The 24,596-nt window shown below is 35.6% G+C and overlaps 1 protein-coding gene across 10 annotated transcripts in view; it reads left to right on the forward strand.

Annotated features, from left to right (window-relative positions):
* BBS9 (Bardet-Biedl syndrome 9) overlaps positions 1-24,596 on the forward strand; it is a 307,045-nt gene that overhangs the window by 114,332 nt on the left and 168,117 nt on the right. For 8 of the 10 annotated variants that reach the window (XM_065055148.1, XM_065055150.1, XM_065055147.1 and 5 more), the window contains one exon: positions 18,161-18,343. The exons of the other annotated variants lie outside the window; for them this stretch is intronic. In XM_065055148.1, coding sequence (XP_064911220.1) covers positions 18,161-18,343 — 183 coding nt within the window. The remainder of the gene's footprint in view (positions 1-18,160; positions 18,344-24,596) is intronic. 10 annotated transcript variants of the gene reach the window in all.

Consider the following 24,596-nt stretch of genomic DNA (forward strand, 5'->3'; position numbering starts at 1 on the left):
TTACAAATTAGGCAGATTAATGATTCAAATTAAAGACCATTCAATTAATGCATTCTAAAGCCATTACAAGTTGTGTTAGAATGAGAAAAAGTTCAGGCTACAGTGTTCCTAGCAGTGATAGGAAAAAAAGTGGTGGGAGTTTACTGCTCTTGATTTTTCTGTTAGTTCTTGAACTAAACCAGTATATGACAGAAAAAGATTAAAGAGCCCAAATGATTTTTAAAATTGGGCATTTCTACATTAAAATAATTTCATGATCTGCCAAGCAGTCAGAATAAAGTTGAAAAGAAAGTGATGAAGACATAACAAAAGCATAAGCTTTTCTTGCTACCTGCACAGTACATGGCACCACGGGTTAATGTATTAGCCTTTTAATTATGGGGATCTTGTTCAGGTAATATGTGGAATGTATTTGTTTTGACAGGTATATTGGTCCCTGTTGTCAATCACCAATTACTTGGAACATCAATAGAAGTAGTTGTAATGGGTTATAAAGGAAAGCTCTTTGCTTGTTTGGCTCCTAAAAATGCCTAGGAATAGGACCAGACAGAGAATATTTGCCTGACAATTGCTCAAATTAAATGCTAATTACTTTCTTGAGAGAATGGTTTTCAGCAGTGAAAATGTGTCCCTAAAAATATAGTTTTCTGTATTATGTATAGGATATACATATTCTCCATATATAGAGTTGAATATACATATTGTCTCACTCTCAAAATATCCTATTCTATAAATATCCTACCAAGTATTCTCCCTAGCTGTGGAGAATAGAATCCAGGAACACTTAGTGATTGAATCCTGCAAATCGTAGCTCCCATGACAAAACCTGAGTAACACCAGTGTCCTGGCCAGTTTTAGAGGGCCATAGATAATAAGCAAAATCTGATCTTACAAAGAAGCAAACAACTATTGAGTGATGCTACATTACTATGGAACATAACTGCCTGCATGCTTCCAGGTTACATGAAGCTTTTGTAATATAATCAGAAGTTTGAATAACGTAAAATATAGTAGGAAGTTCAATTACAGCCACCCAAGACTTTATTTGACAGCAGACTGAACATGGGCCAGCAGTGTGCCCAGGTGGTCAAAAAGGCCAACAGCATCCTGGCTTGTATCAGGAATAGTGTGGTCAGCAGGACTAAAGAAGTGATTGTGCCACTGTACTTGGCACTGGTGAGGCCCCACCTCGAATCCTGTGTTTGGTTTTGGGCCCCTCACTACAAGAAAGACATTGAGGTGCTGGAGAGAGTTCAGAGAAGGGCAACGAAGCTGGTGAGGGGCCTGGAGCACAAATCTGATGAGGAGAGGCTGAGGGAACTGGGGCTGTTTAGCCTGGAGAAAAGGAGGCTGAGGGGAGACCTTATTGTTGTCTACAAATACCTGAAAGGAGGTTGTAGCATGGAATGTGTTGGTCTCTTCTCCCAAGTAGCGAGTGATAGGACAAGAGGAAATGGCCTCAAGTTGCACCAGGGAAAGTTCAGGTTGGCTATTAGGAAAAGTTTCTTCATGGAAAGGATTGTGAAGCACTGGAGCAGGCTGCCCAGGGAAGTGGTGGAATCACCGTCCCTGGAGGTGTTTTAAAGGTGTATAGATGAGGCTCTTAGGGACATGGTTTAGTGTCTATGTTAGATTATGTTTGGACTTGATGATCCTAAGGGTCTCTTCCAACCAAAATGATTCTATGATATTGTAGCAAATTGAGAAGCACATCAGTATTATAGTAATAAATGCCACTGGTGCTTTCAAGTGCATTTTACAAAATGTTTATGTACTAAAGTATCTGTATACATAATAAAATGTTTTTTTCATGGCATGAAATCTGAGAACACACTGCTAATGAAATCATCATTTTCTGTGTATTTAAACTGAACTGTCTTAAAAATTAGTTGTAAATGACTTTTTTGTGTTAACTTAGAGTGAATGGGCTGATACCTTGTTTATCAGATTTGCGGCATCAGATGTTCTTGAAGCAGAGAGGAATGGAAGGAAATAGAAATTAGAAAATTATCAACAAATATTTCAGTTGTAATTACATTTGTGACACACATTAAAGGAAAAGCTCTGAGAGTAAGTTTAGTGCAGGTGTGGGTTTTCTTTCCTGCAGAGGTATTTATGTGTCTTGAAGCAGTATCGGTCAGATTGAGAACTGAAGATTGGGATAAAAGACCACAGCACAATAGGGAAGAAACTGGCTTGATCCCCTGCCTATTTAAGTTAATTAGTTAATAGTATATCTTCAGCTTTCTTCTGATGGGTTTTGAAATGTGTGTGTAAGGGTCAGTATGAGGCAGCCTTTCTGCAAACAAAGGTGCTAAAATATTATTTTGCATTTAAATCTTCAAGAATCTGAGAAAGAAGTTTACGTTACCTGAGACTGGTGCATTCATATTAGACACTTATTTTTTTCCACTATGAGTATTACCTTACTGATATTTTTTTTTTTCCCCAGCTGTGATAACATAGTAACTTCAAGAAGCAGAAATGTCAAATATATATTCTTCATTGATCTAAAGGAAAAGGTTGAATTTTGATTAAATGGTCTAATAGTTTCTAGTAGTCACTAAGGAAAATATTAAACATTATTATAAACCTTTTAAAATTGTCAGTTTGGTTTATATATAAGAATTTTAAAGGTTTGGCCAAACAATTCCCTGTACAGTTGAGGTTAATAAGAAGTGACGAAGGAGGGCGGTTCCAGAGAACTGGGTAAAGCTGGTGTTCAAATGAAATAAAGGAAGACTGAGGCAAGTGTGAGGATGTTGGCCTGACATTAATCTTGGGTAAAGTGGTGGAATGGCTGAAATGGAATTGTGTTAGAAAGTTATGTAGGAGTATAATATAAGAAATAATAGTTCATACAAATTTATGGAAAGATATGCCATTTTTATTATAATCCTTTATTTATATGTTTAGTTTAAATTATTCAAATAATTTATGTTGAGTTTCTACCAAAGTCCTAATTGATTATATGCTATTGATTTTTATTATGTAGTGTTTAAGGAAAAAGCTATGTGTTCAGGATTCCAGGATTCCTTTTTATCACTACCATTGTTGTTAATTCTGCATAGTTTCCTTCCCATTTCTACTGTTTGTTATGGGTGTTGTTTTGCAAAGTCACCATAGAAGGACAGGGGAACCAGAAGATAAAGGAGAGGGGGCTAAAACTGCGCTGCTTTTCAAAGAGCTGTAGATGGATTTGTAACAGCTTTTTGTAAAATCTGTTCACATGTCATCTGCGAGACATTGTCATTAAAGCTGAAAGAAAAGAGTATCTTGATGTCCTGTCAAACATAAGGTATGCTCCTAACTCATATATCATTAGGAGTTATATCAAGTGACCAAACAACAAACTTTGAAATATCTTCATAGACTGATAATGAAGAAATAAGTTGAGAAATACCCAGTTGAAACATGTTGAAAATTGGAAGATATTTGAAAAGAAAACAAGTGATTATGGAGGGGTAAGACTGTTAAATGAAGCAGCAGAGGAACAGAGTGAGGCACTGGCTGATACCACATGGAGAAAAACAGATAAGAGAAGCACTCACTAGAAAAGACTAAATGAAAGAGAGCGGTTTCCAATTAGCAGGGATAATTACTGACAGAAGTACCCCCTTGCCATTTTGAAAGGGATTTTGTCCATCAGTACTCTGATAATAACTCCTGATAAGGGTAGTGATCTTCAAATGTTGAAAATGCTAAATATTAAGTTCGGGGAAAAGAATTTTTTCATTTAATATGGGGCTACTTTTTGTCTGGAGAATTATTATATTGGATTAACTCTCTGCTGAAGTTTGGGGCAGTTTCAGTTTTTCTGTTTCTGTAAATATTTTTATGAATCATAGCGGTTGAATGTTTTGTCCACACTCAGAAAACTGCTATATAAGAATTTAATTATAGATTAAGAGTTATATATATTTAATATATTTATATGATATTATATATGATTTTATGGTTAATAATTAGGATTATGTATTGGAGGAAATGTATTTTACCAACTTGTTTACATTTTGCATTTGAAAATGTGAAATCTCAGTTATGCTGAAGTGACTGACAAAGCTTTCTTTGACTTAAGGAAAATGTCTGGCTTTATTAAAACGTACAGCCAATTTTATTTTTTATAATTGGTCAGTATTTCATTTTTAACAGATTTACTATAGAAGAATGGTGTAGCAAAAATCCATGGTTTTAGATTTGTGAAAAAAACAGAGAGACTTGAAGTTTGACCTACATAAACTGTATTTAAGAAATCTACTTAAAATTAATTACTTGTACAGTGCTCAGGGCACATTAGAAAAGATGACTGCAGGATACAGTCATTTTTATTTTCCAGACTTGTGTGGCATCTTACCCTAATGTTAACCACATCATTGAAACTTCCTGAAGCAATAACTCTCTAATGAGCATATAAGCTATTTGTGTATAACTTGGCACATAAGCACTGTGACCCTCAGTTACCAAAGGCATGTGAGGTGTGTTCTAAAGTGTAGCTTTTAAGTGTTACTTGTTAATACTTTTGGGGTAGTATAGATGTATATTTTACTTGAGGCTACAGTGTACAGTATTCTGTTTCAAAACTTGCTTGCTATGTGAATTCAGTGTACTGTTGACTGCTATAAAACTTCAGGTTCACACAAAAATGAAGATTTTTGCAGTATTCTAAAATCACTCGCTTACATCACAAAATACTGTTTACCTGTAGCTTTTTTGATACTGTGAATATGTCCTATCTGTGGCACAGAAAATGGAAAACTATTTAAAATAACTTTAATATGGTATGGTGTTCACATGCTGTCCTTGTTCATATATCAGTTGAAGCAGGGGAATTTTGTTTTCTGTGGATAGGCACCCAGGGGTCCAAACAACTCTCACATTGATCCTTTCTTAAACATGATGCTTTAACCACCTGTGCCCCAAATAAAGGATACTTGTTTGTTTTGGGGTTTTGTTGATTTCTTTCAAACATTACTTTGTTTTAAAATGAAGCATGTGGTATATTGACTTAGGCTGGAATGGCTTATTTCAATGAGGAAAGAAATATTCTTAACAGTTTCTAGGTAAAGCTTTAGTTTCCTTATAGCCAGAATTATTTAACTTTTGAGCTGTGTAGATCATGAATCCAAAACCAAAGGCAGTAAAATTTTGTTCTTAAGGGAACTAAAATGTCTGTGGTTAATTTAGATTGGACCACTTTCTTGGCTGCTTTTGTAGATTTAAAACATGTTATTATTCACATTAAAGGAAAGCGGTGGGAAATTTGTGTCTTTAGTATTGTGCTACTATGCGGGAGAAATTTTTGGTGAATACCAGTATGTAACATGCTTTGAACTGCTCACTTATTCCCAGTCTCCTTTTTCAGTTTCCTCTGGACATTATGCTTTTGCTGCCAGGTGAAGACCTGACTGAGAATTCATGCCTTGATTGTGTACACACCTCAAGAAACCTATTGTACTTCAGGGGTGCATTGAAGAGAAGTGGATAAAGGGAGGGAGGGTGGACTTCTGTAGTTATTTATAGGAGATGGATTGTCAAGCAGGGGTTGTGGAAAATGGAACCTAAGTATATCATGGATAGCTTTGTATTTGATCCCAAGGAATTGTTTGAGGTGTGTGTCCAACGTCCAAGACAGGAGGGCTGGTAAGTGGTGTGATGTAGTCATTATGCTATTCTCTTGCCTTAAGTGGCTGTTACAGGCTTAGAGTAGTGCTAAATGACCGGGCAGTCTTGGGGATAGCTTTATTTTTTACTACAGAATAAAGCAATGATGACTGCTTTCTTCACGTATACTTTTGAAGAAGAGTGAGATTTCAGAAAAGCATAACTTAGAAATGCAGGTTTTTAATGTATTGTTGAAACTACTTCACATATCGTGGCTCTGTATGTTGGGAATTCAGTCATTCTTCTGGGATGAGGAACGCCAATCAGGCAAGTGATACACAGACTGTAATGTAGTACAGTTGCTGTAAAGCGGTAGGTAAAGCTCTGTCAACTGAATATGTACAGAGGGAGTCAAAGTGCTAGTTAAGGAAACCTCAAGTGTGTACATAGTTATCCTTGACTGCGATGTGACAAAGAACCGGTGCCTTTAACTGAATTACTTCCTTGTAGGAAGTGATGGAAATAGCTCCAAATGGTAGTGAAAGGCTAGAAGTGTTCCTCATGTGGAATTAACAAATTATGTCTGTGTAGGAAATTACCAATATATAAATGATAAAATTGTTTACTATGCTTTGTTAATTTGTAAATATAAAAACTTCAAACAAGATCCTTCAATGCTCAATGCAGTGTTAAGTTACTATTTTTCAGAATTTTCCCTTGGATTCAGGACTTCAGTTTTAATGGAAACATGACAAAAAACATTGTGATCACATGAAATAGCTTGTTCTCTGTATTTTTGCTTGAGTCTTGAGGTATTGTGAACAGTGGGAAAAAATGCCACTCATAGGCATATGTGTTGCAAAAAATTATTCTTAGCCTGTTTCATTAGTACTTAAGGGATGATCACTAGCTCTTGCCTACAAATGCTGTATTAAGGACAGGTGATACTGTAACAATTAAAATTTGCAGTGTACTCCAACTTTTATAACTATTAAGGACAGGAAGAAGGGTCTTCTGGAGACAAAGGCACTGAAAGTTAGATAGCTTCTGTGGTTTAAAAAAATATGCAACAATCCCTCCATAGTTTATCGAGGAAATTAAAGGAAACTGGTCACCTCATCTTAGAATTTGTTTTTGGGGAGTTCACTCTGTTTTAAACATCTGTGTTCTTGTATTTGCTCCAAAAAGAATGGAAGGCTGCGTATCTTCCTGGTTCTTCATGGTTTCTTTGCTCTGTAAGGGCAGCAGACACTTCTTCGTCCAGTTCCTTTACCGGTAAGCTTTGCAATGGAGTTATTTCTTTTGGGAAATGTTTTTTCTTTTATATTTTCCCCTAGGAATTTTCCATTTAGAAAAGAACATAATGGTGGGTTCATATTCTCACTGCACAGTGGCCTTTCTTCAGTACTATTTCCCACAGGAATGGTACTCAGTAATTCTCTCCAGTCCAATCATTTAAGGAACCTGCCAGCTGTCCGTGACTGATGGAGCTCAGTAAGTTTGTTCTACACCCAATGTGAGGTTTTATCTATTTTTATATATTTTCATCATTCATTTTTGACATGTGGCTCAGCATCACTCTGAGGGAAATGCTTACATGGAACCTGTCGATGCAGTCTGAGTTCAGCCACACATACCTGCAATGTAAACCTCAAATGCCATCTATGGGCTGCGAAGCAGACTCCAAGTCATTTTTGGTAACAGTGGAGACAAGCACTGGAGATGGCCCTGAAAAAGGTTGAATATGAACAATTAATGAATGTGAGTGAAAACAGACAAATGTTTTTCCTTAGATTCCTACCATTTTATTCATATTTAATTCTGTCATCATTCATAATGAATTATTATTTTTTTTTAGCAGATGCTTAAGGAAGAGATGGTTGCTACTCTATTAGAGGATGTTACTGTAAATTTAGGTCGTGTTTCTGAGCTCCACCAACTTGAAACATCAAAACGAATTTCTTCTGATATTTGGCCAACTTATTTAGTCATCCCTCCAGACAAAATGTTTATCTGGATTGTTGCTCTGCAGTGTGGCTAGAATGTACGCTACCCAGATGTGTTTTCCTAACTTTGCAATAGAATAAAGCAAACATAAGTACCCTTTTGAATACATTTTGTTATGACCAGTAATGGTTCAAACTAAGTTAAAACTATTAGATTTTACTGAACCCCGGCATGAACTTCATCTGTATTACATCAGGGGAACAATAAAAATGTTTAAATTGAGCTATTTTTGAAAGGAGAAACTTGTCTTATCAGAAAGCCTATCTCAGCCGAAATCAGTAAGAGCATTTGTTACTAATTTAGTGGGATGTGTATGAATGTGGTTATATATTAGCGTTGAAAAACAAGGTCTTTCCTCTCTCCATAATTGAGGGTACTATTTGATAATCCAAATCCATAAACTTCTGCTCAGACAATGAGGAGTTATTTCTAGATCTAAAACAGAGAAAGTTCCAAGGTTAATTATCACATTTCAGACACTGAAGCATACCTGACACTTCCTATCTCTTTCTTCTGCTCCCCTCCTTCTAGCAGCCCCAGTGGGGATCTTAGTCTAGGTCAGTAGGACCTGAAAAAGACCTTACATATCTTGTGCCATCTCCTCTATAGACTCAACTGCCTGTTAGAATAAAAGAAAAGTCAAGGATTGAGATGTTTGCATGGAAGGCTGTGATATAAATGCATTAATTCTTATGCATTTGATGGTATGGTAGGCTGTTGAACACTTTTTTCCTTCATGGAAAGAAAGACTGTCTTCTAGGAAGTAGAGTTGAATTGAACTTTGAATCTTGTTGACTGTGGCTCCAAAGCCTTTTTGAAGGTGAGCGATTGTTCCCCCTTTAAGTCTAGGTTGGCCTCTAGGTTGGCCTGAACTGTCAGCATACCAGGGTACACAGCTGGTGAGGCTAGGTCAGAAATGTGTTTATCTCAAAAACTGGAGAGCTTGCCACACAGCTGTTCCTTCAGTAGAGAATTGGTGCTAAACATATGGGAAGGAGTTTCTTTAATCAGTTTGTTAGCTCTTTGTTTTCATTGATTTTAAGGAAAAGAACAACGTGTGGGTTATGAGTGGAGTTAGCAGTTGCCCTACTGAAAGCAGGGAAAAGTCATATTTGGTTGAAGGACTTTTGCCTGTGATGCTGATTTTTGAACTCTTTTTTTCAGTACATTTCTCAAAGGCTAAGAGATTGTAAGTGCATCATTAAATAATGTATTTTTAAATTAATGTTAGAAGGCCATATAGCTTTAGATATGTAAAAAAGTGCAGCAGGAGAACAACATAGTATGTTATGATTAACAACAAAGCCTCAGTCCTGTAAATATGTACATGTACATATAATATTGGTGTTTACTGGACACCAATCCATAGCCTATCGTGAGACATACTTAATCAGAATAATACTGTGATACAGTAATTTTTAAACACTAAAATAATTACTAGTTTTGCTGCTCATCTTATTTTGAACATAGGATGAACCAATTTGGGGGACAAACATTTGCTTTTTTTAGTTTTATTTTTTGATTTCTGCATAAGTTCTAACTCATAGGCTTAACTGGCAGAATGCATTGCCTGAGTATATTGTTTGGCTAAGGCAGGTGTACATGTAAAGAAAACTGCACTTGATTTTGTTCCTGTGAGCTTTGTGCTTGTGAATTAGCAGAGTATTTCGGGTGGGAATGTTCTTAATTTGTCAGCTTGAGAGAACAAAGTTAGATGGTGCAGTTGCAGGTGTGCAGAATGAGCATCATTTGCCATTATCTGTAGCAGAACGAATCTGGTGACCTAAAAATCTATGTTCTTTTGATCAACACCTGAAGAGTTGCCATTGGATACACTGTAATGTTACTTCAGGTGGTTCCTTTTTTTTGTTTTCTTTTCTACAGGTGAAGAGTCCTGTAAGCTCTTTGTTTCTTCATTATTAGGTTAAGTCCACCTGCTGTGTGACTTGTCAGTAGGATATTTTTGATCTATCAGTACTATGCTCCCATACAATGAAATCTGCATCACTGAAAGTAATCACACTTGTATGGCAGTAACTGTTGGCATAGAAGTTTAATGTCATATGAAGGAGGCTGCAGCTCAAGTTTGCAAAGGTTATTTGCTGGGTATTGTTTGGGGAGCAAGCATTATTTTGGCCTGTGCTGTACTTCGTCTGCGGAGGAGGAACACAGGAGTCTGCTTTCTCTGAAACCTACTACTGTGGCACCTTGCATCAACAACGAGGTTTTACTTGCATTAAATGACACTTTTGAAACCATCTTTCTTTGCCAGTAAATCCAGTAAAATCTGGTGAACTCCAGTATTTTTTTTCTGAATTCTCCTCAAGTTTTATGCACACTATGTTTTTGACTGAGTTTTATAAAATCTGCTTTTCATCATGATGTTCCTTTGTTTTGAAATGGTTATGTCTCTTTCAGGAAAAAAAAAATGGAGAACTTGTAATTAAAAGTATTCAAGCGAGGATTTAATATATTATGTGACCTTTGCACTTTGACCTGAGAAGCCCATTTTATTTCCAAATGTACTGGCACGTGTTCTCAAGATTTTACTATTAATAGAGAAACTCCATAAAGTGTCTCAAAATAGAAAAGTAATTTTAATGAAGGATGTCCTGAAATCAGTGTTGTAGTTAAGTTTGAGCTTCTAATTAGCCTGCCATCCATTTTCTTTGATTGGTGTATTTGGAATTTGTTTCCAGAGTGTATTATTTTAATTTAATCATTCTTATTCTTACTGTTACTCCCAGGCACTGTGTTAGCAACCACAATGTTTTTTAATAACTTAAAATTAGATGATAGCTCAGCCTGAATGGAGAATTAGGTGGGCAAGTTTCACGGCTTGGAATTTAGTATAGTACTTCACTGTCTTAACTGTCTTGCTGACTTGTTTGATATTGATACTTTTATTGTTAAAGGTGTTAGAAGAGAATTTGCCGGACTGGCTCTGTTTTCATCTATACAGGTGGAAAAATATATTATGTGTTAGTTGGATTTGCATTTCCTGACCTTTTTAAGATACATCTGTCAATATTCTTCATTATTATAATAAAATATAAATAGGAAAGGAACCTGATTTGGGAGATGTGTTTTACTGTGTACTTTCTGGGAAGCAATGATTTGTGGGTTTATTCTAGACTTCTAAAACTACACTCTTTGCCTAACATCTAACATGCTGCAAATGCTTTTTCCCCCACTAGGTGCATTTGACTGGTCACACTGAGAGTGGTGGTCTTCAATAGGATGAATTCCTGCCCTTACTGAATTGGTGCAATGTTTCCCCTGAAGTTAGCAAATCCTTAATTCTGCCCGTTGAGCTTCACTATACATAAATGTTTGCAGAGTAGGATCTAATGGGTGTCTCTTGATTTCCTGGTCATCCACAGACTCCTTTTGTTTGAAATACAATTAGAAATTTGCAAAACGAGGCCCTTGTTAGTTTTTAAACTTTGTTTAAGTTCATGGCTTATTTTAATATACACAGCATGCAACTCCACCTTTTAAAATTTGTTCATTTGCTGTAAGATTTTTTTAGTCATTGTTACACAATACCATATATTTGGTGATACAAACTAAGCTCTCCACCTCTGTATCTCCATTTAGCTACTGTTTGGCTGTATTTTTTTTATACGTTGTGGCCAATTCAACCACAGCTTCACAGTGAAACTCTGTCTTCAATGTTCATTGACTATCAGAGATTCTGTGACATATCTGTGTGTTATTTAGTACATCCTTTGCTTAAATGGAACTTTTGTTATTTCACTCAGATAATCTACTAATTTTATAACTCTGCTTTTAAATTTCGATTTTATAAGAAACCTATGCATTTTGGAATATGTTTGTAGCCTTCCTTCAAGAATATTTTTTTTCCTCATCTTGGTATTTAATAGTTGTACCAAATAACAAAAAGTTATTCACTTGCAAACCTGGCTGCAGTATTACTTGAGGACAGGCTATCAAGAGGTCAGGTGTCACATATTTAGAAAACTTTGTTCTATGTATTCTTCCTATTGATGATATTAATTTATCAGGCGAATAAAAACACCACCACCAAACAAAAACCAAAACAACAAACAAGCAAATAGAGAAAAGTAGATTAATCAAGTTAAAATAATTGTAACTGTAGTTCTTATCACAGATGGAACACCACGAACAATAGGAATTCTTTGTTTCTGTTGCTGTGGATTTAAACAAGGAAGCTCAGATAATGAGAGTCAGCAGCATAAAACACCAAGATGTCTTTAGATAAAACTAGTAAACTGGCAACAGTGATGCAAACAAGCAAACTTACCACTAAATAAGTATTGCTAAGGCAGAAGAAAAATCCAAAATTGATTTATACTTATGAAGAGCTGCAGGTTTAGACTTACGCGAATATGAATATGCTTCCTTTAATTAGATTGTACCCATTTAAAATAGAGCTAACCAGCTGGTCTTCATGCTTGGATTTTACTGGCATAGCTTGTTTAAATACTTAGTTCAGACAAAACAGAATTGCCTACAGAGCAGGGTGACATTGATCTTTCAGGGTTTTAATGTGGGTTTAAGTGTATTAACGATCAAGTACTTTGGGTACCCAGGTTCTGAACCCACTAAATATTTTGCAGTAATTTAATAAAGTTCTAGTTAGAGTATAGTGGTATAGATAAAAGCTGGGAGAAGAGAGACTTGTGAAGACAAAGGAATAGCTTGTTTTTTTATCTACATCTCTTTGTAGCTGAAATGATAGTTCCTTTATCCCAGAAGATTTTCTTATTAAAATCATTGTTACTAGTTCATAAAATGAAATAAACAATGCAGCATGACTCTCCATTATAATAAAACACTATCACTTTGGTTTGTTGAGATAAGACAGCTTTGATATATGTGAAGACTCAAAAGAGGGTTCTGAATTTAAACAGTACAGGCATTTGGCTCTTACAGAGTGTTTAAGTTGACTGCCATCTTAACCTGTGCTGTGCTTGTAGATGGTACTGCTTCATGGCAAATTCCAATTTAGAAAGGTGCAGTAGGGCTGTTAATGATCATTCTGTTATGGAAATAACACAGAAGAAAAAAACATGCAAGTTCCCTTGTCACTTTGAGGATTTCCTTAATCTGGTTGGTTTAGTTTGCAGAGGCACAGATTGCTCTAGTAATTGCCTGTGATGATCAATAATTTCACATTCATCAAGCGAGGCAGTAGAATTTCAGGAGGTAGCTGGATGCATCCAGATAAAGCATGGGTCATCCTGCTGCCGTGTCTTTTGTCTCCACTATCTTGTCAGATCCGAGGTCGTGTTGGGCTTCACTTGGAAGCTGAGTATTTGGTGTCTAGTGAATCAATGCTTTGTTGTCATCACGGTGGGTCTATGCCACAGCTTTTTTTTAAAACTGTGGTCATGGTTAGCACTAGCCAAGGTGTTCTTACAGGGGTCAGATAATTGTGGCCTGAGGTACTTAATCCCCACGTCCACTCTCAGGCACCCATCGCAGTGGTATGGGAATACTGCAGCTTTTAGAAGAGCAGGAGTGACATGGTTGTTCTTTCTGGTGACGGAATGTTTGATAAAGATCACTCTCTGACATGGATATCTTTGCTTGCATTCCATAAAGCTTTAGTCACCTGTCAAAAGCTGTGTGCACAATGGCTGTGGATGTAGATGGTCTGCACAGGGAATCTGGCTGCTAATCGCTGTTTTGTTACTTTGTGAACTACTTTTGAGAGTTGCTTGCTAAAAAAATAAAAAATGCTTAGTCCCAGAATAAGAGATTATTCAGGATTTTGTTAATTAAATTGATAGTATCACTTGTCTTATCTGTTTTAAAAGTTTGCTTTGCTGGTGTCTTAGCTTTTGTATGGGGCTGCATGCCATGTATACAAGCTAAACAAGGTGTCTTGTGAGGAAAAAATGTTTGACTTTAAATGCTTACATATTCTGTGTGAACTAGGGTATGTGATGTAGACTTCTTAAAACCACAATAAAAATATAATGATTTAGCAACTGAATTGCATTTCTGTCTCTAAAATGAATGAATATGGGAAAGGGTTGAAGTAGAGTAGAACTAAATGTCCTGTTGCAATAGGAATGAACAAGCAGTAATCCTAGCTTTTATCAGCTCTCTTTTTCCCCCCCCCCGCTTTACATGCATTGAAATCCTGCTCTGTGAAGATGTAATTTTGTTTAAAAATAGTTGGAAGAAGTTGGATCAATTAAGTACTTTGCAATAAATTATTCCATATTAAGATAAGAATGATTGCAGAAAAAGACCTGTGAGCTTGTGATCTCTCTTTTTGTGTGTATAATTGTGTGCAGAATGGCTCTTTTGAAACCAAGTATAAAGGCTTTGATTATGGATTAACTTACTGTGGAGTACATCATAGTTTTGATAATTCATCATCGCCGTGTCCACTTCAGAATAATTACATTTCTATGTTATTTTCCATATTGTAACACATATTCAATAGAAGACTTACTCCTACTTAAAGGAGGGATGAATTGTAAAGAGATTCTGTAATCCTTAAATGTCAAACTTCTTCTCTCTTCAAACTTAATTTCTGCTAAAAATGAAGATCCTTCAAATTTACTGATAAATCTTGAATCACCATTAGTTTACAGTTTTCAAATGCATGATGTCTTATAAGGTCTACTTAGCAATGAAGAAAGCATGGAGAGAAATCGTTATACTTGAATGCTTGAGGCCAAAAACATGAGAAATGCTCCATGCTTGGAAATTATTGTGCTCAAATCCTGGCAACAGTGTTAAGGGGTGAAGTTCTCAAGATTATAAAAATACTTCTGGATTTCAGCTCTACCTTTGCAACTGTGAAATTTAGTAAAAATCTTAACTGTGTTCTTAATTTAGAGAATGATTCTTCTTTCTTTTCTTTTTACAACATACCTTCATTAACAACTGCCTGTACTTTGCTGTAGGTTGGTGTATTGGAACAGAACAAGAATTTGGTCAGAAACATTTAAACAAAAGAGAATATAAATGAAAAGCGGGTCTTGGTCAGTTGTAAAAATGTGTCTAAATTCTTTTCAACTAAGCTACAGTTAAGGCTGCCAGTTGCAATGTATTTTTCCACCTGCCCTGTGAAAAAGTGAGACAGGGATAGATCTGTTTAGAAAGATGATAAAATAGATTTTTAACTAAGCACATTGAACATTTACTGGGAGAATTGCAGATACAGTTGAGAAATTACGGAGAAACCGTGATTGAATCTAAGGATCTCAGTTTGCAAAGAGTATGGATTCTTTATTCTCCTCAACTATTGTAAAATACAGTTACGGATAATGTTCAGGTGAAAATAAAAATAATTAAAAATGCGAATGTCATGGTTTTAGTACTTATTAATCCTTAAACTCTGCAAGCATTTGAATGAAAAACCCCAGAATGCTTCTAAAATGTATAGTTGATGTCCTGGGAGATATTTAGTGTAATTTTCCTTTGTAAGGAAAGATCTCCTTTTTTTTTTTTAAAAAAAAAAAAAAGAAATTATTTTTCCCTTCATATGAAGTATTTACTGTGGAACCATGTATTGTCAAAGTATCTTTAGTCCCAGTTGCTTTGTGTTGCTTTGGCTTTCAGTTCTCAGCGTATCTCAAAGGGTGCTGTTTTGACAACATTTTTTCAGTCTGTGTTAGAGGCTTTTTAAAAAACTCCAATGACTCTGTGTGCCTTTATTGTATGGTAATTCATATTGTATTATTCTGGATATCCCAGATCTCAGAAAGCTATATTACACTTCTTCATCTATTAACAGAATGATTGGTACTTAGAAATGTTTTTTTCCCTCTTTGGTTTCTTTGCAAGTGTAAAGTAGAACTTGTGTATATGCAGTCATGTAAAGATTTAATTGCTATATGTTTCAGTGACCTGCACCTCTCCTTTAGAAACTTAGGCCTATTACTGATCTACTATTTGTTTGTATTATTGTGCCTTCAGAACTGTAGAATTTTGTGCCAAACTCTTTTACCAGTTGTACTTTTTTGCCATTTTTTATGAAACTACTTTCAAAATATCTTATAGGCTTGGTACATTAGGTATTGTTTGGGAATACTGGGATATTTGTTTTACATCTGTAGCCTGTGAAAGGGTGAGTATCTCCTTTGTTCATGGCTATAAAATGGAAAGAAAGCCCATTCTGAAATGAAAAATCCTTAATGTAAAAGGCCATGTCAGTTTCTTCTCTTTTTGTGTTTTATTCTGCTGAGGTGTACAGTACAGTGTAAATTGAAATATAGCACAGAGTGAGAAGACGACCTGGGAATTCATTAATTAGTCTACACAGTTTCCTTCACCTTGGTTGCATAAGTGGGGTTCGGGTAATGATCACACAAGTGCAACTGCATTTGCTTGCTTCTTCAGTATAAATGATATTAACTGAGCATTATCCATGATCAGATACATCTAGCTTGCCTTTATTCCAAATTCCAGGAATTCTGAATTTATCCGTTGCGCTATGCCATCCAGTAACGATATCATAGGAAGCATACTGACGAATGTCATCAGCATGTTACATTTATATTAGCGTATTTTTCTTCCCAGAGTTCTCAAATGCATATTGAACAGGAAAAGTGATTAGGTATTTGAAGGGCCCTATCAGACTGAGGAGAACTTGTCTGCTGTTGTTGCTTGTCTCCTCAGAAAGATGAGGCTGTGTAGTGCATACAGCTACTGGTTATAGTGGTCAGATGCAACTGATGTGGGTAGGGTACTGTGTAAGGTTGTGTTTGTCATGTAGCTTTGTCACCCAAAACTCTGTTGGAAAGTAACTGCAGTAGGGAACTCCGCCTTGTGCAGAACATGAGGTATGAAGAACATCAGGGCTTTGGCCTGACCAAACGGAATGTGAGCACGATTACATCAAGTGACGTGTCTGTGATAACTGTTACTCTCCTCTAACAAAAGTATGTCATGCTGGTTTCCACTAGTTGGGATTGATTTGACTTCTTCTTTGCATGGTTAGCTGGGCTCTCTTGTGTGTGTGTGTGTTTTGTTAGTTGGCTCTGATCTATGTAGTATTTGGACTCATGAGTGTCCTGTGGGTTCTTCATTTTATTTGGAAACGCTGCATTTTAAAATCTAAAACAAAAGCTATTAACACGTTTTGTTTGAAATGTTTCATATTTATAGTTCCCTAAAATTCTGTTTTCTTTATCTTCCCAGTCACATGGGAGCTTAGAGGGAACACACACACATCTCTAATGCCAGTGTTGCAGATTAAAAATAGTTTTCCTCCACCAAATGCTAACAGCTGGTTGGCTTTGTTTCCCGGCTGAAGATGCATCATATAGTATTTTAATTTTCCTGCTGTTGCCAAGTGTTAATGGATCAAGCTCTGCAAGTTTTGCTTTGTAAATTCTGTTGTAATACTAATTACAGTGTAACTGCATTTCTGTGAGGTTTTTCACAACTCCAGTCAAGCACCCATTACCCCATTTTAAAGATAAATAAACAGAAGGAGAAAGTGGCTGAGGGAGATGCTTTGTGTTGATTTAAATGACAGTGAAGATAGTCAGCCCTGCTGTAAGCCAGGTATTATTGGGGCAACATGAAGATGTAGTGGCATTCAACAGAACAGGTCTTGTAGGTTGTGCTCTGCCAGGATAAACCCCTGACCTTTGTTCCTTTCTTTTAGCTGAAGTAATTCAGTGCAAACACCATGGAAAATCTCTTATTGTCGTGTTTAAATGATAGCAATTGCATATCAAAATCTCTGTCATCTTCACTTTTCACCAGTAATATAAGACGTCTAAACATTGTATTTCAAGGAAGAAGGCATCTATAATAATATTTTCCAAAATATAATTTTTTGTAATGTTGTGTGTGGACAACATTATATACAATGACAAGTTATATCTGAACTGAGTAGAATATCATATAATAGCTTTTGTTTTTCAGCATCTTGAAGTACTCAATAAAACTGTCTTACCACCTTACAGGAACTGAATCTGCCATTTTATTTTATTTTGAAAATTCTTTTATAATGTCTGGTGGTTAAAGTGGTATTGCCTTCTTATACGTGATCCATACTGTCTACGTTTTGGCATAAAAGTTGAAGCAAGTAGTGCAAAACATGGTGAGACCCAAGAGTTAATAAAATAACAGATGGCAGTTATGTTCATTTGGAAATAATTATATACTGCATTTTTAGTTCCATAAAATAAATGTGTTGGTTTTAATTAAGAGAGTAGGCCTACTGGTCTTATAGTGATTAGTGTCTTGCGTGGCATAAACCTGCAAGTTAGCTTGTTATAAAGTAATATGTGATATGATGGGGATCAATTTCAGGAATGCCTTAAGAATATGCTCTAAACAGCATTCTTTCTACACTAATTGTACTAGGTAGATTAATCCTGTTGCCATATGGATTTGAAATATCCTTGGGTATGCAAAATAAAAATCTAAGTAAATGATAACTCATTTAATACTCTGTGATCTGTGTTTATGGAAAACAGAATTCTTCAGGATCTTCTAAAGGAAAACAAGAGTGTGCCAAAGTTAATTTCAGTGTTGAGTGTTCATGGATGGTAAAATTGTACTTAGCAGACGTTTGTAATTTTTGCAGGTAATAGCTCTAGCAGATGCAGCAGAAGAAAATCAAGCCAACATGTTCCGGGCACTAACAAAGTTGAAAAGTGCCACCCATCTGGTGATTACCCTGATTAGTCTGTGGCAGAAGCTCAGTGCTGATCAAGTTGCTATTCTGGAAGCAACGTTTTTGCCACTAGCAGAAGATACACAAGAGCTGGTAAGAATCTGTAAGAGCTGCTTGAAAAATGCTCATTGACAGAACTGTAAGTGCTTCAATCTACCTATTTCCTCATGTACTTTGTTGAAGACTGTCCTTTGAAGTGATTTAGTAGCATTATGAGGTTGGTGTTTGATGCAAACTACATTGACTTCACAAGAAAGTGGTAAAGAAGTAGATTATAGAATGTTTTATTCAAAGACATGGGTGATTCCAGTTAACTTCTGCTTAATCCATGCTTAGCAAGCCAAGTAGGAGTGTCTTACATAAGTTTAGCTGGTTTTAGCTTCTGTCCAGTTATTAGCACAAATAGAATAGCCCATTTTTTTAAAAGACTATGATATAAATGCTATGTCATACTCATGTGTGCTCACATGCACACACTCCAATAGAACTATAAAATATAGACATGTACACACAGCACTATAGTATATTTAATCTATTAAGCATTTCCCATACTTTGTCTTAAGTGTTTGCACATCAGTTTATATAATGGATGAAAGTTATTAAAAAAAACCCAACAAACTATGAATAGATAATGTATTTGTGTTCTCCAAACCATGCTCTAGATAGCCCTGCACTGTACAGGTACCTTGCAAATTCTGTTCTGATTTAGTGAGTGTGATGATGTGAGATTGTGTGCAAAATTTGAAGAATGGTCTGTTAAGAAAGTCTCTCCTCACTAAACACTGCTTTAGCTGAATTAAGGAATCTTCTAAACTTAAAACAACCAGAGTTGATCTCCAGTTAGTTTCAAGTCCAGCCTTTTTACTGGGTTCTAGAAGAAAGGCCTTCAAGATAGTGTGCCACAATTAGAAGAGAAATAAACTCTGACATTAATATGTCTCAAAAGTTTCTTTTAAGTATCTGAACTATAAAGTGTACTGCATAACCTTTTGCAAATTACTTCCATAGAATGAAAAATAATAATTATCTAAGTATACACTAATGTTAATTTTAATTTTCATGTTCTGCACAGGGTTTTCACAATGTACAGTGCATCCAGATTATGGTACATACCAGAAATTCTTAGAATGGTTTGTGGCCATGTAGAAAGCTTGTGCTGGGTTCCAAGTGAATCTAGGATCATATTAAATTTCTGCCCTTGAGGGGAAAGTGTTTTGGCATTTCACATGATTTCCACCCATAGCAGGAAAAGCAAACCAGTTTTGAGATTTGTTTGGAATTTTTCCTCATTTAAACTTGAAAAATCAAGCTTCACAACTGAGGAGTATGCATTCCCATGAAAGGAACTGAAAGTTCATATGAATCTCATAAAAGCCCAAACAACCATTTTTTGTATGACTCACTTTTATTTTGCCATCAGGAATTGCATTGCTTTGACACATGTTTTGATAAAACATGGTGAAATCTGTTCCATGTCTTATAATTCAGGATATCACTTCAGGATATATTTCGATGTGGTTTTGATAGTTACCAATATTCCATGTTAAAGCTGTGAGACCTCTCATAAATATTGTAAGGATGTACATCCTGCAGAGCAGCCAAGATGAAAAATGTAAACCAACAATAACTGGAGGTGGAAATGGAAATGAAACCTTTACAACATACTGAAAAACGTGCCATGTTGAAGTTGTTATGGTACCACAGAAATCTGAATGTAATTGAAGGAGAAATTTAGGCAAGGAAGGGGGAAATCTTCTGACATACCAATGATATTTACAGACAGAAGCTCCTAGCTGGCGTTCAGGTTTCCTTGCAGGCAGTTGAGTGGAACGCTGGTGAAAGAAAGTACTCTGAAGAATTTTTATTTACTCTTCAAACAATTCTGCACAATGGTTTCTTGTGTTTTTATTTGGAGAGAATGTGTTAGAAGACAGTTTAGATGCAGTCTGCATCTCAAGAACACTTTCTGCCTTGTGAGCATTAAAACTATGGAAGTGTTTTTTTTAATAGGAGGGAAATGTTTAGAATATACTGTTACCATAAAAAGAAATGCTTCTCTGACCATAACATTAACATTATTTTCATACATGCCATTCCATTTAGAACAGATTGCATCTTGTTTTCTAGACCCGGCAATCACTCCAGTTAGATATTTAGCAATTACAGAAGTGATGTTTTGTGTTCCCATTGTCACCAATTTTTATCTCAGACTGCTTAATGATTTGTGTTGCTGAAAACTTTTGTATAAGAACATGGGAAGTTTGGTTTTTCATGTCTACAAAGATACAGTGAAGTAATACTGCAAACTTACGTGTTTTCTGGGGATAACATATATTTGGCATTGTATTTTATTTCCAGCAGTAAACTTCTAAGTAGCACCTAAATAGTATTGATTTGATTAAACTGACTAAAAGGTTTGCTCTAGTGTAATAGTGGAAATACAGGGACATTCCCCTTTTTCAGTGATTCTTTAATGAATTGTGTACAGTGTATTATAACACCAGAAATTGAATGAGGACTCTCGGGTCTCTGCTTTTGACCAGTGTGACAAATGAGCTAATACTTCTGCTGATGAAACTATTAAGAAAGTGATGCTAAAACTGAATAATAGTTGATTTTATTCACATGGAAATTAAATGCAGTTTTGTCCCAATGTACTTTGTAACTGTGGGACTAAAATGAAACCTGTATTCAATATATAGAAGTATATATTGTTAGTATTTCAGAACATAGTGTTACAGCTCCATGCAAACTATATTTAAAATGTATACTGGTTTTGAGTCCTGTGTTTTGCTGTCTCTTGAAATATATGGTACAAAACTATATTAGAGTGCTTTTGGAGACTAAAGAATCCATGATCACTGTGATAATATTAGTGATGTATCAGATTTTTTTTTTTTAATGTGATTCACTTTATTTCTGGAGAGTTGGTGACTGTTCTGCAGGACTAGAGTATTCATTATTAGCTTATAACAAGTACTGGCAACAATTTGAAGTACTATGAAGTCTGAAAATTGAACATTTTAAAGAACATTTTAAAGGATGTTTTTCAGTGATTATAATTTACCAAGCTGCATTTTCTAGATTGAAAAAGATACTTGAAAAATACCAAGTTTGTGATAAAATGTATATTTACAATAGAAAATCCTTTTGGGAAGGGAGAGAATTGGTCCAGGCTAATTTAAAGGGTTCAAAGGGTTCATGCTACACAGGATAGTTTTGATATAATGGTTGCACAGCGTCTGGACTGGCTGATGGCTTGTATGTCTGATCATTAAGCTATTAATGCTTTCTTTGTTTAAGATATTACAAAGGGAAAAATGTCTGTCAATACTAACATTCTAACTTTAGGACTGAGGGAAGGCCATCACTGGTATAGCCACCAATAGTAACTTTACTGAAGAATAAATACTTTCATAGTTCTCGTGATGTTACCAAATAATGATGTACAGATGCTTCATTGCTCAGCATCATCTCTTTCTTGGTATAGTCACATTTGTGATACTGTAGTTAGTAGTAACAGCAATAAAATGGCATTGAGGAAGTACATTTTCATCTCCTTATGTTAGTGTTTGGAATTGTACCAACCAAGTAAATGTCTGTGTTCAATCTTAATTTCTTATTGAAGTTGTAACTTGGAAGAAAAAAGTGCCTGAGGGTGAAATGCATATCTTTAAGTGACTCTATGATCTAGTGTTATTAACTTAAGTTAGTGAATATAAATTTGCTGCTTTGCAGTGTTGATTAGATAAAGTAGAAAAATATACTTTAAGGCAATGATGAGAAAGAGGTGGTGTCAGAAGAAAATAATGAAGTGCCTAGTAAGACTCATAGGAGTTACAATCAAAATGTCTGTGCTTTCTGTAAGATAATGATCTGAATGTAAATCACCAGAAAAAGAAAAGATCAGTCACCTGGGAAAGACTAGATAGCATGCTAGGTTTTATGTATGATAGCAGATGGGTTTTAATGTAGAGTTCTTAAGTAATGTAGAAAATAAGCTTTTGTGGGAAGAATCCTTTATTGAGTGAAAGTTCTCAAGATTAAAGATAAGGTTGTTTCTGTAATTCCAGGAGGCTTAATTCTGTCAAGACTGACAGTAGCAAACTTTTAATTGAATTTTTCCATTAATGTATAGTGCTATTGAAGCTTTGAGCTAATAATTACATCTTTGGTGAGAGTAATTTTTGAGCCTTATTCTTACAGTTTATTGGAAATTGTCATTTTTCACTAATTCTTGTAATTAGTTAGAGTATAATCCAACCTAGGTCTTAATCATAGTAAAATACATCTGGAATTAGTTTTTTGTGTCTTATATTTTCTGTACTATCCTTGTTGTTTTAACTGCTTTTTAAATGCAAAGCTCCAACTGTGTAACAGACTGAAATATTTTTAAATATGCTGAAACATTTTATATTTTATTGTTTGCCATAAGCCAGTGTGAATTAGCTTTTGGTATTTTTAAAATACTTTTAAAATTTCTTAAACAAAACAAACAAAACCAACCAACCAAATTCAAAACCACCATGAGGCAATGGACACTGACAACTTGTAACTTGGAATCAGTTTTCCATACAGTTCTATTCTTTATTTCTGTGAACAGACAAGTTTGTAGAAGATACATTATCCCACTCCCCACCTTCTTCTTTCTATGAACAAGGTGAATAATACAGCTTAAAATAAGTAGTCTTAGAGGGAGAAGCACATGAAATTTGTTGCCTTTTTTTCCCAGCTGGGAAAAAATACATTAAGTGACGTTGACTATCCTTTTTCAAAAATCAATACTAACAAACAAATCTTCCTCCTGTTTAAATCAAGGCCATGCAACAGAACCATTCAGAAAGGCTATTCTGTTGCAGTCAAACATCTAAGTCCAGTAGAAGTGTGTGTGGGGGGAAGGCAGTGGGTTTTAAACTTTTAACCACCGAAATAAAAGGAAGGAGCTTTAGGTTTTTCCTGGTAAAACCCATCATTTTTTAACAAAAAAAAAAAGTCAGCCTCAGTGTTAAGATTGACAAATGAGGGAAAGATGGGATGAAGGAATGAGATTCCCACTCCTCCCTGGGCAACGAAGGTCCAGTATGAGGGAGAGTTTAAAAATGGAATAGTGGTACCTGTATCCTGTCAATGTCCTTTGCTCAGGAAAGTATACGTGACCATGCTGGAGAAGAAAAGAAGTAAGAGTGTGGCTTATATACCAGCCTTCTTTGATTTTATGTTTTGATATGGAAGTTAAACTCTTTTGCTCTGTGCTCTGCCTGCTCGCCTGCTTTCAAGAGAACTGGAGGACAACAGAGACAACTAGAGTAGATGGAGAGGACCTGGTTGTAACACCATTAAGTTACTACAAATTGATGTGTAACCATTTCTACTTTACTTTTGTTTGTAGTAAGTAATTTGGGTGAAAGAGGGAATTTGATGAGTGAAGTGGTGGTCTCGCCACTGCTTTAAGCACTATCATAGTTCCTTTAAATGTTTGCGAATCATTGTCTTCCTGCACTTAATAGTATTTACTGAGAAGGCAGTGGGCTATGGCAGACATAGCAAGTTGGAAGCACGTTACACAACTATCTAATGATTTTCACCTGTCACCGAATTGGTGTGATTCTTCACAGTGAATTCTGTGGGTAGAAAAGTGTCAATGTTTTGTAGGTCTGAGAATGAAAGGCCTAGTGGTCTGTTTAAACTTTGGTGTATTAATGAAAAATGAATATATCTTTATCTGTTGCTTCCCACTTCAAAGGACTAGCAGAAAAAGCTATGCCCAATTGTATTTTCCAATTTGTTTTTGTAATGGCTGGTAAGAAGAGGACATAGGATTTTTCTCTTTTTAAAAGACTCGCTTCTGGTGGCTGGTAATAGTACTGCTTCTCAAAAACAGCTTTCTCTTTATCTTCCAGATGCCATAAAATTCATTTAAACAAAATCATGCATAAATGGGTTTTGATGTTCATATGAATTTTAAAATTCTAAGGACAGAAATAATTATTGTATTCTTATCTTGTTTAATCGATTCCCCGACACTCGTATCAAGCTCAGAACAAGCATTCAGCCTTGGTATGAACTTCATGCTAATGGAGAATCTGACATGTCTGTTGCCTAGATGTATTTTTTTTTTTTAATGTTTTGAGAATAAATTTTGTATTTAACTTGAGCTATCACCTTATTTAATCTGCCAGTATTAGAGACACTGAAGTTAATCTTCTGTGGGCTGTCTCTGTTGTGAGCAGAAGCTTACTCAGGGATCTTATTTCTTGGTGTAAATCAGTCAAGGCAGAACTGTGTTGTGCTGTGATTAGTTTGCCTCCAGCATATATCACCTCCTTTAAAACTAACTTGGATATCC

The sequence above is a fragment of the Columba livia genome, chromosome 2, assembly GCF_036013475.1.
Source record: "Columba livia isolate bColLiv1 breed racing homer chromosome 2, bColLiv1.pat.W.v2, whole genome shotgun sequence".
Taxonomy (NCBI): Eukaryota; Metazoa; Chordata; class Aves; order Columbiformes; family Columbidae; genus Columba; species Columba livia.